Source organism: Antechinus flavipes, chromosome 3, assembly GCF_016432865.1.
Source record: "Antechinus flavipes isolate AdamAnt ecotype Samford, QLD, Australia chromosome 3, AdamAnt_v2, whole genome shotgun sequence".
NCBI lineage: Eukaryota > Metazoa > Chordata > Mammalia > Dasyuromorphia > Dasyuridae > Antechinus > Antechinus flavipes.
Window position 1 is genome coordinate 323,154,899 of NC_067400.1, and position 16,012 is coordinate 323,170,910.

Genomic DNA, 16,012 nt, shown 5'->3' on the forward strand with positions numbered 1-16,012 from the left:
TTGTAAACTTGCTGGGTGTAAAATTCCAGTCTCTTCACCTTTAGGTTTCTGGAGGTTTTTCATTGGGAGTGTTGATAATTAATCTGAAATTTAGGACTGAAAACTGTATACTAATTATTTGTATGATTTGCTGGCTTGGGAAGGTTTGGTCCACCCTTCCCCACACTGGGCATGGCTGCTATTAGAAGTGAGAAATCAAGTCCATTCACTCATGCTCACCCCCTCACCCTTTCTTGGTGCCTCCCCCCAAGCTAGTTAAATGAAATTCCTTTAACATTAATTGTTTCTATTATTTAAAGGAATAACTTATGTTTACATGGTGTTAATAAATGTGTATTTGTTTTTATTTTTCATATCTGTGGCTGTTTTAAGGCAAAGTCATTTGTGATGCTGTATCAAAAGTTCTGCAGCTTAACAATGCAAGGAACTTTAAGTGAAATCTGTAAAAAAGTTCTCTGAAAATGATTACTTCCAAGTTCTCTATCTGTTTTCAGCAGAATTGTTTAGCATTTACTTAAGTGCGTCATGGTCTCATTCATTGTTTAATGAATATGGCAGCAAATATAATCTAAAGATTTCTTGGAGCACTTATGGCAGGATTTTAACCAACAGTCCTGCATTTAGTTTTTGATTATGCTCTACAGGCACATGGTTAGGTTTTAAGATTTGAAGCCTCTGATTAGTGGAACTTGCTACTGAGATGAGTTTTGAATTTGGGAATGATTATCTGAATTATTGTTAGTAACCCACCATTTAAGAGCTAAATTGGCTATAAAGTGGGATTATTACTACTTGACTGGTTGTTGGCTGTGATTTAAGTGCCCTCAAGCTGAAGCCCTAAAGGATCAATTCCAGTGCTGTTATAATCAGGCCTCTGCCTTTTCTTCTTACAGCATATTTCTATAGTCATAAGTAGTCAACAGAAACCAAAAGAACCCTAAATGTGTGTGGCATTCAAAGAAGAAAGTCAAGGATAATAATTGATAAATTCAAAACTAGAAATCTAGTTCATTCTGGATTTGGGGTCATTCCCTACTCTGGTGAGTAAAAGCTACATGAGAAGCAGTGAAGAGAATGTTAGATGCCACCAGCAGAATGGCATGGGAAAACAATATGGCTCTGGGCAGGTTATTGGCAGGAAAAGGATGTATTAGCAGAGAACTCAGGGATTAATTATCCATCTTGTGTAAGGAGATCTGTGCAAAAGTCAGTAGAGTTTTATGAAATGGGAAGTAAAAATATCATCCAAATTGGAGGTGTTAGAAAAGGATGTGGAAATTAGATCATTAAAAAAAATAGTGGAGACTGTGAGAAATGAATAAATATTTGTTTGGTTTTCACAATTATACAAATTAAATTGAAGAAATGAAATTTAAATTAGAAAACTGAGATCAAAAGGACATTGGTGGTGGTCAGAGTGGAAGTTATCTCCACCCCCACCCCCACCCTCACCCAAAAAAAAAGAATGTAAGAATGCAAGCTTCTTAGGAGCAGGACTGTTTTGTGATATGGTGGTAATTTGAGATTTAAAGGGAATTTTCTTTTTGTTTATTTTTAAACCTTGCATTGTTGAAGCTCCTTTGGTGCATTCAGGATGCGGGAAGAGTGAGACTACAAGTCTTCCTATCTGTTGAGCAAACATCTTAGTTTTTCAATCTTTTGTTGCTAGAGAAAATTCCCACCAGAAGCTCTAAAGAGCTGGGGGTAAGGAGGTGGGGACTCCACCCTAGGGTCTATATAAACCTGCTGAGAACTGTTTACCCTTGAACTCCTTTGCTAACCTTGTTTCTGTCGACACTGGGGGATGTCCTTTCTCATGAAAAGCAATAAATTTCTTTTTGCCTCTCTAAGATGAGTTTGTGATTAATTGGATGGAGATGTAGTGATGCTTCTCACACAAGTTTGAAACAACTGAACCAGTAAAAGAATAGAAATTAAAGCAATGCCATCAGTTGCAGTAGCTGAATAACTCATGGTATAGGAATATGATAGAATACTATAAGAAATTGTGCTATACAATAAATTGGGAAATTGTTTTTACATATAAGGGTTCTGATAAAGGCCTCATTTCTAAAATATATATAAAACTGACTCAAATTTATAAGACTCCAACCCATTCTCCAATTAATAAATGGTCAAAGGATATGAACAGACAATTTTCAGAAGAAGAAATTAAAACCATTTCTAATCATATGAAAAGGTGCTCTAAATCACTATTGATCAGAGAAATGCAAATTAAGACAACTCTGAAATATCACTATGCACCTGTCAGATTGGCTAAGATGACAGAAAAAGACAAGAACAAATGTTGGGGGGGATGTGGGAAACTGGGACACTAATACATTGTTGGTGGAACTGTGAACAGATCCAGCTATTCTGGAGAGCAATTTGGAACAATACTCAAAAAGTTATCAAATTGTGCATACTCTTTGATCAAACAGTGTTGCAACTGGACTTGTATCCCAAAGAGATCTTAAAGGAGGGAAAGGGACCCACGTGTGCAAAAATGTTTGTGGCAGTCCTCTTTGTAGTGGCTAGAAATTGGAAACTAAGTAGATGCCCATCAGTGGGAGAATGGTTGAATAAATTTTTTTTTAATATTTTATTTTACAATAACTTTATATTGACAGAATCCATGCCAGGGTAATTTTTTTTACAACATTATCCCTTGCACTCGCTTCTGTTCTGATTTTTCCCCTCCCTCCCTCCACCCCCTCCCCTAGATGGCAAGCAGTCCTATATATGTTAGATATGTTGCAGTATATCCTAGATACAATATATGTTTGCAGAACCAAGCAGTTCTCTTGTTACACAGGGAAAATTGGATTCAGAAGGTTAAAAACAACTCGGAAAGAAAAACAAAAATGCAAATAGTTGACATTCGTTTCCCAGTGTTCTTTCTTTGGGTGTAGCTGCTTCTGTCCATCATTTATCAATTGAAACTGAGTCTTTGTCAAAGAAATCCACTTCCATCAGAATACATCCTCATACAATATCGTTGTCGAAGTGTAAAGTGATCTCCTGGTTCTGCTCATTTCACTTAGCATCAGTTCATGTAAGTCTCTCCAAGCCTCTCTGTATTCATCCTGCTGGTCATTTCTTACAGAACAATAATATTCCATAACATTCATATACCACAATTTACCCAGCCATTCTCCAATTGATGGGCATCCATTCAATTTCCAGTTTCTAGCTACTACAAACAGAGCTGCCACAAACATTTTGGCACATACAGGTCCCTTTCCCTTCTTTAGTATTTCTTTGGGATATAAGCCCAATAGAAACACTGCTGGATCAAAGGGTATGCACAATTTGATAACTTTTTGGGCATAATTCCAGATTGCTCTCCAGAATGGTTGGATTCGTTCACAGTTCCACCAACAATGCATCAGTGTCCCCGTTTTCCCGCATCCCCTCCATCATTCATCATTATTTTTTCCTGTCATCTTAGCCAATCTGACAGGTGTGCAGTGGTATCTCAGAGTTGATGGTTGAATAAATTATGGTATATGAATGCTATCAAATATTATTGTTCTGTAAAAACCGATCAGCAGGATGCTTTCAGAGAGCTCTGGAGAGACTTACACGAACTGATGCTAAGTGAAATGAACGGATGGGAGATCATTGTACACGGCAACAGCAAGATTAAGGATGATCAATACTGATGGATGTTCCAACAATGAGATGATTGATGCCATTTCCAATGATCTTGTGATGAAGAGAGCCATCTACACCCAAAGAGAGAGGACTGTGAGAACTGAATGTGGACCACAATATAACATTCTCACTTTTTGTTGTTGTTCGCTTGCATCTTGTTTTCTTACTCATTCACTTTCTCTTTTTGAACTGATTTCTCTTTGCAGCAGGAGAACTGTATAACTGTTTATACGTATTGGATTTAACATTTTTAACATGTTTAATATATACTGAATTGCTTGTATATGTTAGAGAATGGGGGAAAGGAGGAGAAAATCTGAAACACAAGGCTGTGAAAGGGTCAATGTCAAATTATCCATGCATATGTTCTAAAAATAAATAGCTTTTAGGACATAAAGACCTCAAAATTAAATGCAGGAAGACAGAAATAGTAAATGCTTTCTTTTCAGATCACAATGCAATAAAAACTACATTCAACAAAAAGTTAGATATAAATAGACCAAAAAGTAATTGGAAACTAAATAATCTCATCTTAAAGAATGATTGGGTGAAAAAGCAAATTATAGACACAATTAATAATTTCACTCAAGATAATGACAACGGTGAGACATCATACCAAAATTTATGGGATGCAGCCAAAGCGGTAATAAGGGGAAATTTTATATCCTTAGAGGCTTACTTGAATAAAATAGAGAAAGAGAAGATCAATGAATTGGGCCTGCAACTTAAAAAGCTAGAAAAAGACCAAATTAAAAACCCCAATCAATTACTAAACTTGAAATTCTAAAATTAAAAGGAGAAATTAATAATATAGAAAGTAAAAAAACTATTGAACTAATAAACAAAACTAAGAGTTGGTTTTATGAAAAAAGCAATAAAATTGATAAACCTTTGGTAAATCTGATTAGAAAAAGGAAAGAGGGAAATCAAATTAGTAGTCTTAAAAATGAAAAGGGAGAACTTTCCACCAATGAAGAGGAAATCAAAGAAATAATAAGGGGTTACTTTGCCCAACTTTATGCCAATAAATTTGATAACCTAAGTGAAATGGATGACTATCTCCAAAAATATAGGCTTCCCAGATTATCAGAGGAGGAAGTAAATTGCTTAAATAGTCCCATTTCAGAAAAAGAAATAGAACAAGCTATTAATCAACTCCCTAAAAAAAATCCCCGGGACCAGATGGATTCACATGTGAAATCTACCAAACATTCAAAGAACAATTAACCTCAATGTTTTATAAACTATTTGAAAAAATAGGGAATGAAGGAGTCCTACCAAATTCCTTTTATGACACAGACATGGTACTGATACCTAAACCAGGTAGGTTGAAAACAGAGAAAGAAAATTGTAGACCAATCTCCCTAATGAATATAGATGCTAAAATCTTAAATAAGATATTAGCAAAAAGACTACAGAAAATCATCCCCAGGATAATACACAACGATCAAGTCGGATTTATACCAGGAATACAGGGCTGGTTCAATATTAGGAAAACTATCAGTATAATTGGCCATGTTAATAATCAAATTAACAAAAACCGTATGATCATCTCAATAGATACAGAAAAAGCATTTGATAAAATCCAACATCCATTCCTATTAAAAACTCTTGAGATTATAGGAATAAATGGACTTTTCCTTAAAATAATCAGTAGCATCTATTTAAAACCAGCAGTAGGCATCATATATAAGGGGGACAAACTGCAACCATTCCCAAAAAGATCAGGAGTGAAACAAGGTTGCCCACTATCACCGTTACTATTTAATATTGTATTAGAAATGCTAGCTTTGGCAATAAGACTTGAGAAAGAGATTAAAGGAATAAGAATAGGCAATGAGGAAACCAAATTATCACTCTTTGCTGATGATATGATGGTATACTTAGAGAACCCCAGAGACTCTACTAAAAAGTTATTAGAAACAATCCACACCTTCAGCAAAGTTGCAGGATACAAAATAAACCCACATAAGTCATCAGCATTTTTGTATATCACTAACAAAACCCAACAGTGAGAGTTACAAAAAGAAATTCCATTTAAAGTAACTACTGATTGTATAAAATATTTAGGAATCTATCTGCCAAGGGAAAATCAGAAACTTTATGAGCAAAACTACAAAACACTTTTCACACAAATTAAGTCTGATCTAACCAACTGGAAAAATATTAAATGCTCTTGGATTGGGTGAGTAAATATAATAAAGATGACAATACTACCTAAACTAATCTATTTATTTAGCGCTATACCAATCAGTCTCCCAAAAAACTATTTTGATGACCTAGAAAAAATAACAACAAAGTTCATATGGAAAAACAAAAGATCAAGAATTTCAAGGGAATTAATGAAAAAAAAATCAAATGAAGGTGGCCTAGCTGTACCAGATCTAAAATTATATTATAAAGCAGCAATTACTAAAACCATCTGCTATTGGCTAAGAAACAGACTAGTTGATCAATGGAACAGGTTAGGTTCAAAGGACAAAACAGCCAATAAATTTAATAATATAGTGTTTGACAAACCCAAAGACCCCAGTTTTTGGGATAAGAATGCATTATTTGACAAAAATTACTGGGAAAATTGGAAATTAGTATGGCAGAAACTAGGCATTGACCCACACTTAACACCGTACACCAAGATAAGGTCAAAATGGGTTCATGACCTAGGCATAAAGAATGAGTTTATAAATAAATTGGAAGAGCATAGGATAGTTTACCTCTCAGACTTGTGGAAGAGGGAGGAATTTATGACCAAAGAAGAACTGGAGATCACTACTGACCACAAAATAGAAAATTTTGATTATATCAAATTGAAAAGTTTTTGTACAAACAAAACAAATGCAGACAAGATTAGAAGGGAAACAATAAAATGGGAAAACATTTTTACAGTCAAAGGTTCTGATAAAGGTCTCATTTCCAAAATATATAGAGAATTGACTCTAATTTATAAATCAAACCATTCTCCAATTGATAAATGGTCAAAGGATATGAACAGACAATTCTCAGATGAAGAAATTGAAACTATTTATAGACACATGAAAATATGCTCCAAATCATTATTAATCAGAGAAATGCAAATTAAGACAACTCTGAGATACCACTACACACCTGTCAGATTGGCTAGAGTGACAGAGAAAGATAATGTGGAATGTTGGAGGGGATGTGGGAAAATAGGGATACTGATACATTGTTGGTGGAATTGTGAACACATCCAGACATTCTGGAAAGCAATTTGGAACTATGCTCAAAAAGTTATCAAACTGTGCATACCCTTTGATCCAGCAGTGTTTCTACTGGGCTTATACCCCAAAGAGATTTTTAAAAAGGGAAAGGGACCTGTATGTGCCAAAATGTTTGTGGCAGCCCTGTTTGTAGTGGCTAGAAGCTGGAAAATGAATGGATGCCCATCAATTGGAGAATGGTTGAGTAAATTGTGGTATATGAATGTTATGAAATATTATTGTTCTATAAGGAATGACCAGCAGGATGAATACAGAGAGGACTGGTGAGACTTACATGAACTGATGCTAAGTGAAATGAGCAGAACCAGGAGATCATTATATACCTCAACAACGATACTGTTTGAGGATGTATTCTGATGGAAGTGGATCTCTTCGATAAAGAGAGCTAATTCAGTTCCAATTGATTAAGGATGGACAGAAGCAGCTACACCCAAAGAAAGAACACTGGGAAATGAATATAAACTGCTTGCATTTTTGTTTTTCTTCCCGGGTTATTTCTACCTTCTGAATCCAATTCTCCCTGTGCAACAAGAAAACTGTTTGGTTCTGCACACATATATTGTATCTAGGATATACTGTAACCTATTTAACATGTGTAGGACTGCTTGCCATCTGGGGGAGGGGGTGGAGGGAAGGAGGGGAAAAATCGGAACAGAAGTGAGTACAAGGGATAATGCTGTAAAAAATTACCCTGGCATGGGTTCTGTCAATAAAAAGTTATTTTTTTAAAAAATAGCCTTATAAAAAAAAGAAACTGTGCCATAAGAAATGATGAAGGGAATAATTTCAGAAAATCTTTTATGAGAAGTTAAATGAGCAGAGCCAGAAGAACAATTTATACACTAATAACTGACATGTCTGACTTCAGCCCCACGTGTTGTGATTGATGTAGGCACCTAGAGTTTTCAAACAATATGAAGAGATACAACAGACATCAGGAATAATAAATGTGAAATAGATTTGGGAAAGCAAAAGGGTTACTGAGGAAAAGAGTTTGGAAGAATCCGTTAAAAGAATATACTCTGGGATGTGAGTATGCCATTAATTGGCAGGCTAAACCATACAGAAGTTTAGCACCCTAAAAGATTTAGTCAGTGATAATAAGGAGAAAGACACCACAAAGCAGAACACTCAGGTGAACTAACTCAAAAGGGGTTCAACAAAGATATTTGACATAACTTGGATTTCTGGCTGGACCCAGCAAATTGTGGCTACCTAGGACTTCCACCGGGGCTAACTGATCCCCATCAGTGTCTTCCCTGCTTGCCTTGGGGAATAATCTTACCAGTGCTTCAGGCTTTTTCTGCCAACCCCAGTGTCCCAGGACCTCATCAGCAACAATATTATAAAGTTAATGAATTCTGAAAGATTACTGCGATCAATACAATGACCAACCAACTACAATTCCAAAGGATTCATGATGCAACAGGCCATCCACATCCAGAAAGAGAAATGATGAATTAGAGCATGAAACACTTTTTCAGTTCTTGTTTTTGTTTTTTGGGGCTAATGACAGAATTTGTCTTGCATGACTATACATAATTCTAGCGGATTGTTTTTCTTTTCTTCTTCAATAGGTGGGGGAGGGAATGGAAAGGAGAGAGAGAATTTGGAACTACAACTAAAATAAAATTGAATTTTCAAAATAGATTGCACTATGTCAACTGAAGAAGGAATGTGAATATAGACAACTTTTTCCTAGGAATTTGTAGTGGTTTTTTAAGGATAAGGTTTTAAAGGACATTCGGCTTTGCCAAGAAGGGGTCCATCATTATCAAAGCCTGGGGGAATGATGCTAAGATTTGAGGAGAGGAGGAAAGACATGGAGAAAAGGGGAAGAGGGAGGAAAAGGGAGGGAAGAAGAGAGGAGGGAGAGAGAGGGATTCGAGGAGGGGAGGATGAGAGGAGATAGGAGGGATTCGAGGAGGGAGGGGAGTTAGAAGAGGGAGAGAAATAAGGAGCTGAGAGGAGGGAGGGAGGTTAGAGAAGGGAGTAGAGTGAGTGGGATGAGAGGAGGGAGGGGTATGAGAGGAGGAGGAGGGGACAATGAGTATCCTGGGAGAGAACGGGAGGGATCAGAGAGGGAAGGAGGTTCTTCGCCCAGCTGGTGGAAGAATATATGCTCCCACTACAGCTTAGCCCTCAGAAAACAAACTGGGTGCCTTTGATGCCTCAGAAGCAGTGGGTGATAAGCCGTGCTCTGCTGCCCTCTGCCGTTAACTCCACGACAGGATCCGAGCTGGCCATCATCCAGAGCCTCCGCTCAAAATCTATCCGCCCCTATCTCGGCGGCTCCCAAGTAAAAGGTTAGAGGAATCCGTTTACACTGATCAGAACCTATAGTTAAATTTTCAGGGTGAACATTTACATCTCGAAGACGGCAAACGGGCTACAAATTAGAACTCGGCTTACTGCTTTGTTAACTGTCTGAAGACATAGAAAAGACAGAAAAAAATCTTAAGGATTCAGTTTAAATAATGTGTGATTTGAAGGTTGTCCTTCCCGAAGAACCGCTTGTTAAAATTTTACAAGCTTACCCAGGTTCCTAACCTGAATCCATCTGCTCCAGGCCCGCACGCAAGGCCCTCAGCCCTACCCCTACCTACCTCTGTTGGAAGACGGGACGCAGGATGTAGGTGTTCTCCGAGCCCACGTGGCTCTTGTCCTTGTCGCTCACACCAGGAATGGAAGCCGTGACGGACATGGTCGCGGCAGATGGGGAGACCCCGGGGCCGAGCCTGCTGCTAGATGGAAACCCGTGCCAGATTTAGCCAGGTCGCTCGGACACCGTCTCCTAGCAACCTGGCGTCACTTCCGCTCCGCCCGTTCCGCCCCCTCTTCGTATTTCTGGGGTTCAGAGGTGCCGAGGCGGGGAATTCAAGTGTGCGCGTGCGCAATCCTCCGGTGATATTTCATCCTAAAAGGCTTATTATAAGTTGGAGCAAGGAAATGGAGACGTGGAAGAGGGAAAGAGAAAGATGGAAGAGAAAAGAAAAGAGGGTGAGGAGCTATGGCAAAATGATTAACAGTACTGCTTAAAAGCAAAGGATATAAAAATAATATTAAAATAACAATAATCAGGGTTTGTAGAGCTCTTTAAGTCTTGCAAATGCAACGTGAATTATTTGACTCACACAACAACCCGGGGAGGAGGGGATGCTACGTTACCCGCATTTTACAAAGGAGGAAACAGCCGAAGAGAGTTTAATGGATTTTACTCAGACATAGAGGTGGCAATAAATATGTGAAGCAGATGCTAATTTGGATGTTCTTCATTCCAGATCTTCTGTTCTACCAGCCATCTAACTTGGCTTTAAAAATAATAATAATAATAATAATGTCCTTCCTAGAAACAGCTATATATAGAAGTTTAAATCCTGCCTTTTATACTTATTGGGTTATGAATTTGTCCAGCTGTTTGCTTTAAATTTTCTCCTCTATAATTGAGCATAGTGATAGCATCAAGGTTTTACAAAATTACTAGCTAATTACCATGTCACTAGACCCTTGTCCATCCTGGTTGTTCCATCTTTGATCATAAGCTAATTGGTCAATATTATCCCAGTGTATAGTACAGTGCTTGGCCTGTAGGCACTTAATAAAAGTTTGTTGATTGACTAAATAGGTGCCCCTAAATCAATTTAATTTAACATAAATGTTTTGAGTACCTGTTAAGGGGCCAGCAATTAGGTGGCCCAGTGGATAGAACTTTGGACTTGGAAGCAGGAATATTCATCTTCCTGAGTTCAAATGTGACTTCAGACACTTACTAGCTGTGTGACCCTATGGATCACTTACCTCTGTGTGCCTCATTAATATAATTGAAGGGAATGCAACTTATAGGAGAAATAAAACGGTAATTCTGAGACCCCCAGATTTTAAGAGTACTTTTGTTTTAATAATCTCTTTAGAAATGATCCTAAAGTCTCTTAGCTTTAGGAATACCATAGTATAGTCCTAGAAACTTTGCCGACTGCCAGATAACAATCTGCTGGTCAGTGATAATAAGGTTTCTGAGACAAATGGTGAAGTGCATACTAGACCAATCCTCAATTCTCTGGGCCATAAAATTAACCTATCAATGATGTGAAGAACCAGATCTCTCTGTCTTTTCCTATAAATTTGTCTTCTTGCTTTTGATTCTTTGTTAAATCCTTTTGTAACTTAGCCCACTTCAGCTGGTATCACAATTATAATAAACTTTGCCCTGTAACTTAGAAATGGGTTCAAGCCTGCAAATTCTTTTTTTGAGATATCTCACAGCACTGGTATATAACCCTAACCTTTTGGAGTCTCCCTTCTGAACCTCAATCACAATGAGCTGGAAAAGGACAAGGCAAATCACTCCAATATCTTTACCAAAAAAAAAAAAAAATTAAGTAGGGTAACAAAGACTCAGACACAACTGAACAATGTGCCAGGACACTGATCTAGGTTCTGGATATACAAAATAAATAATTAAAAAAAAAAAAAAAAGCAACTAGCACATACTCCATATGTGCTCAAAAAAGAATTATTGTGCTGCCTGGCCTGGCGATTCATGTCCATCACACTGCCCCACCCTTTCCTGGTAAACTTTTTTAATCAACAAAAATTCATCCTCTCTCACTTTCAACATTCCCCTATTGGTTGAAAAAGAAAAAGAAAACCTTTGTAAAAAAATATACACACACATACATATGTATTTATATACATATGTATCCACTCACACTCACACATACACACAGTCAAGTAAAACATTGGATATATCCAAAAAATAATGTCTCAATCTTTATCCTGAGTCTATCGCCTCTCTGTCAGAAGATGAGTACAATATTTCATCATAAGTCCTCTGGCATTTAGTAAGTCATTGCCATGATCAGAGTCCTAAGTCTTTCAAAGTTGTTTGTCTTTACAATGTTGTTATTACTCTATAAATTGTTTTCCTGTTCTATCCATTTCAGTTTGCCTCAGTTCATATGTCTAGATTTCTCTGAAATGATCCCATTCATCATTTCTAACAGCAATAGTATGCCACAATATTCACATACCATAACTTATTCAGCCATTCCCAAATTTATATATCCCTCTTTGGTTTCCAAATCTTCAGCACCACAAAGAGTTGCTATAAATATTTTTTGTCCTTTTCCTATTCTTTTGACCTCTTTAAAGACAGTTTAAATTTTAAATGACTGACAACATTTTCTATCTCAAAAATTTGAGATTTAACTTGTAGCATTAAAATGCTGGTTTTCCTTTTTGTTTACAAATTAATCCATCTCCCCATTTTACAATAGCAGATCAGAAACTAGGAGGATGGACTGTTTACTCTTGCAAACTCTGTCCTGTTCATTATTCTATATTATTCTAGATTGGACTTATTTTGAGAGCTGTAGCAAGATACTTTTGATTTCAAACTCCTACTTTGAAGTCCTAAATCACAAGAAAGCCCCAATCAAATATTTGACAAGATATCATTGACAGATTTAGCAGACCTTGAATGATAGCTCAAGGAGTTTTGATTTTATCCTCTAGGTAATGACTTTATATTGTAATTAAAGATTACACATTAAAAAAACTTTTCCTATAAAATATGCATCCTGGAGTACTCCTTTAAACCAACTAGCCCTCTGATGCTGCTTGGTCCCAACTACTTTATATGACAATGAAGTCTTTTCCTTTGAAAAACCAGTCCAATATCCAAGTTACTTTTAACTATTGAACACAACAATATCCCTTTTTATGTCCCCTTCTGAACTTCTTTTTTTCCTTCTGTGTATTTTGTGTTATATGAATGTTATGGAATATTATTGTTCTGTAAATTAAAAAAAAGAGAGAGAGAGATGCATTTGCTTATATTACCATTTCTTATAGCACAATGGTATTCCACTGCATTCATATACCACAACTTGTTCAGCTATTCACCAATTGATGGGCATCTTCTCAATTTCCAGTTCTTTGCCACCACAAAAAAAAAAAAAACCTGCTATAGATATCTTTGAGGAAATACACTTTGGCAGAGCAAATATTACTCAGAGTTGAACCAATTAGCCAGAAAGTTCAGGTTGTTCCCTACTTGCCAACTAGTTTACAGGAGCATTTAAAGCCCTGTACAACCTTTTATTATCCTGACTTTCCACCCTTATTATATGCGCTATGACATTTCATAAACATCAAGGTACAGCCAAATTGGCCCTTTTACTGCTCTTCATACACTCAGTCTTCAACACCTCATTTCTTTTGCACTGGCTGTCCCTCACACGAAGAATAGCTTAGTGTCATGTTTTTGATGAGGACTTTCTTATTCCTTCAATCTGCTAGTGCCTTCTCCCCAAAATTATCTTGAACTTTGGACTTGGAAGCAGGAATATTCATCTTCCTGAGTTCAAATGTGACTTCAGACACTTACTAGCTGTGTGACCCTATGGATCACTTACCTCTGTGTGCCTCATTAATATAATTGAAGGGAATGCAACTTATAGGAGAAATAAAACGGTAATTCTGAGACCCCCAGATTTTAAGAGTACTTTTGTTTTAATAATCTCTTTAGAAATAATCCTAAAGTCTCTTAGCTTTAGGAATACCATAGTATAGTCCTAGAAACTTTGCCGACTGCCAGATAACAATCTGCTGGTCAGTGATAATAAGGTTTCTGAGACAAATGGTGAAGTGCATACTAGACCAATCCTCAATTCTCTGGGCCATAAAATTAACCTATCAATGATGTGAAGAACCAGATCTCTCTGTCTTTTCCTATAAATTTGTCTTCTTGCTTTTGATTCTTTGTTAAATCCTTTTGTAACTTAGCCCACTTCAGCTGGTATCACAATTATAATAAACTTTGCCCTGTAACTTAGAAATGGGTTCAAGCCTGCAAATTCTTTTTTTGAGATATCTCACAGCACTGGTATATAACCCTAACCTTTTGGAGTCTCCCTTCTGAACCTCAATCACAATGAGCTGGAAAAGGACAAGGCAAATCACTCCAATATCTTTACCAAAAAAAAAAAAAATTAAGTAGGGTAACAAAGACTCAGACACAACTGAACAATGTGCCAGGACACTGATCTAGGTTCTGGATATACAAAATAAATAATTAAAAAAAAAAAAAAAAAGCAACTAGCACATACTCCATATGTGCTCAAAAAAGAATTATTGTGCTGCCTGGCCTGGCGATTCATGTCCATCACACTGCCCCACCCTTTCCTGGTAAACTTTTTTAATCAACAAAAATTCATCCTCTCTCACTTTCAACATTCCCCTATTGGTTGAAAAAGAAAAAGAAAACCTTTGTAAAAAAATATACACACACATACATATGTATTTATATACATATGTATCCACTCACACTCACACATACACACAGTCAAGTAAAACATTGGATATATCCAAAAAATAATGTCTCAATCTTTATCCTGAGTCTATCACCTCTCTGTCAGAAGATGAGTACAATATTTCATCATAAGTCCTCTGGCATTTAGTAAGTCATTGCCATGATCAGAGTCCTAAGTCTTTCAAAGTTGTTTGTCTTTACAATGTTGTTATTACTCTATAAATTGTTTTCCTGTTCTATCCATTTCAGTTTGCCTCAGTTCATATGTCTAGATTTCTCTGAAATGATCCCATTCATCATTTCTAACAGCAATAGTATGCCACAATATTCACATACCATAACTTATTCAGCCATTCCCAAATTTATATATCCCTCTTTGGTTTCCAAATCTTCAGCACCACAAAGAGTTGCTATAAATATTTTTTGTCCTTTTCCTATTCTTTTGACCTCTTTAAAGACAGTTTAAATTTTAAATGACTGACAACATTTTCTATCTCAAAAATTTGAGATTTAACTTGTAGCATTAAAATGCTGGTTTTCCTTTTTGTTTACAAATTAATCCATCTCCCCATTTTACAATAGCAGATCAGAAACTAGGAGGATGGACTGTTTACTCTTGCAAACTCTGTCCTGTTCATTATTCTATATTATTCTAGATTGGACTTATTTTGAGAGCTGTAGCAAGATACTTTTGATTTCAAACTCCTACTTTGAAGTCCTAAATCACAAGAAAGCCCCAATCAAATATTTGACAAGATATCATTGACAGATTTAGCAGACCTTGAATGATAGCTCAAGGAGTTTTGATTTTATCCTCTAGGTAATGACTTTATATTGTAATTAAAGATTACACATTAAAAAAACTTTTCCTATAAAATATGCATCCTGGAGTACTCCTTTAAACCAACTAGCCCTCTGATGCTGCTTGGTCCCAACTACTTTATATGACAATGAAGTCTTTTCCTTTGAAAAACCAGTCCAGTATCCAAGTTACTTTTAACTATTGAACACAACAATATCCCTTTTTATGTCCCCTTCTGAACTTCTTTTTTTCCTTCTGTGTATTTTGTGTTATATGAATGTTATGGAATATTATTGTTCTGTAAATTAAAAAAAAGAGAGAGAGAGATGCATTTGCTTATATTACCATTTCTTATAGCACAATGGTATTCCACTGCATTCATATACCACAACTTGTTCAGCTATTCACCAATTGATGGGCATCTGCTCAATTTCCAGTTCTTTGCCACCACAAAAAAAAAAAAAAAAAAAAAAAAAAACAAAAAAAACAAAAAAAAAAAACCTGCTATAGATATCTTTGAGGAAATACACTTTGGCAGAGCAAATATTACTCAGAGTTGAACCAATTAGCCAGAAAGTTCAGGTTGTTCCCTACTTGCCAACTAGTTTACAGGAGCATTTAAAGCCCTGTACAACCTTTTATTATCCTGACTTTCCACCCTTATTATATGCACTATGACATTTCATAAACATCAAGGTACAGCCAAATTGGCCCTTTTACTGCTCTTCATACACTCAGTCTTCAACACCTCATTTCTTTTGCACTGGCTGTCCCTCACACGAAGAATAGCTTAGTGTCATGTTTTTGATGAGGACTTTCTTATTCCTTCAATCTGCTAGTGCCTTCTCCCCAAAATTATCTTGTATTTTGTACTTACTTTAAATATGCTCACACACAAACAGGGTTCCCAAAAATTTTAGTGAAGTTTTAAGCTATTAGAATGACAGAACAAATCATGATATGTAAATATAATGAGATATGACTATGCCATAAGAAATGGTG

General features: G+C 36.4%; 1 protein-coding gene across 2 annotated transcripts in view; it reads right to left on the reverse strand.

Annotated features, from left to right (window-relative positions):
- Positions 1 to 9,710, reverse strand: part of DYNLT2B (dynein light chain Tctex-type 2B) — a 40,514-nt gene extending 30,804 nt beyond the window's left edge. The window contains exon 1 of one of the 2 annotated variants that reach the window (XM_051985529.1): positions 9,503 to 9,710. In XM_051985529.1, coding sequence (XP_051841489.1) covers positions 9,503 to 9,600 — 98 coding nt within the window. In that variant the 5' untranslated portion in view covers positions 9,601 to 9,710. The remainder of the gene's footprint in view (positions 1 to 9,502) is intronic. The other variant, XM_051985528.1, reaches the window with a different exon arrangement.
- Between the last annotated feature and the right edge of the window lie 6,302 nt (positions 9,711 to 16,012).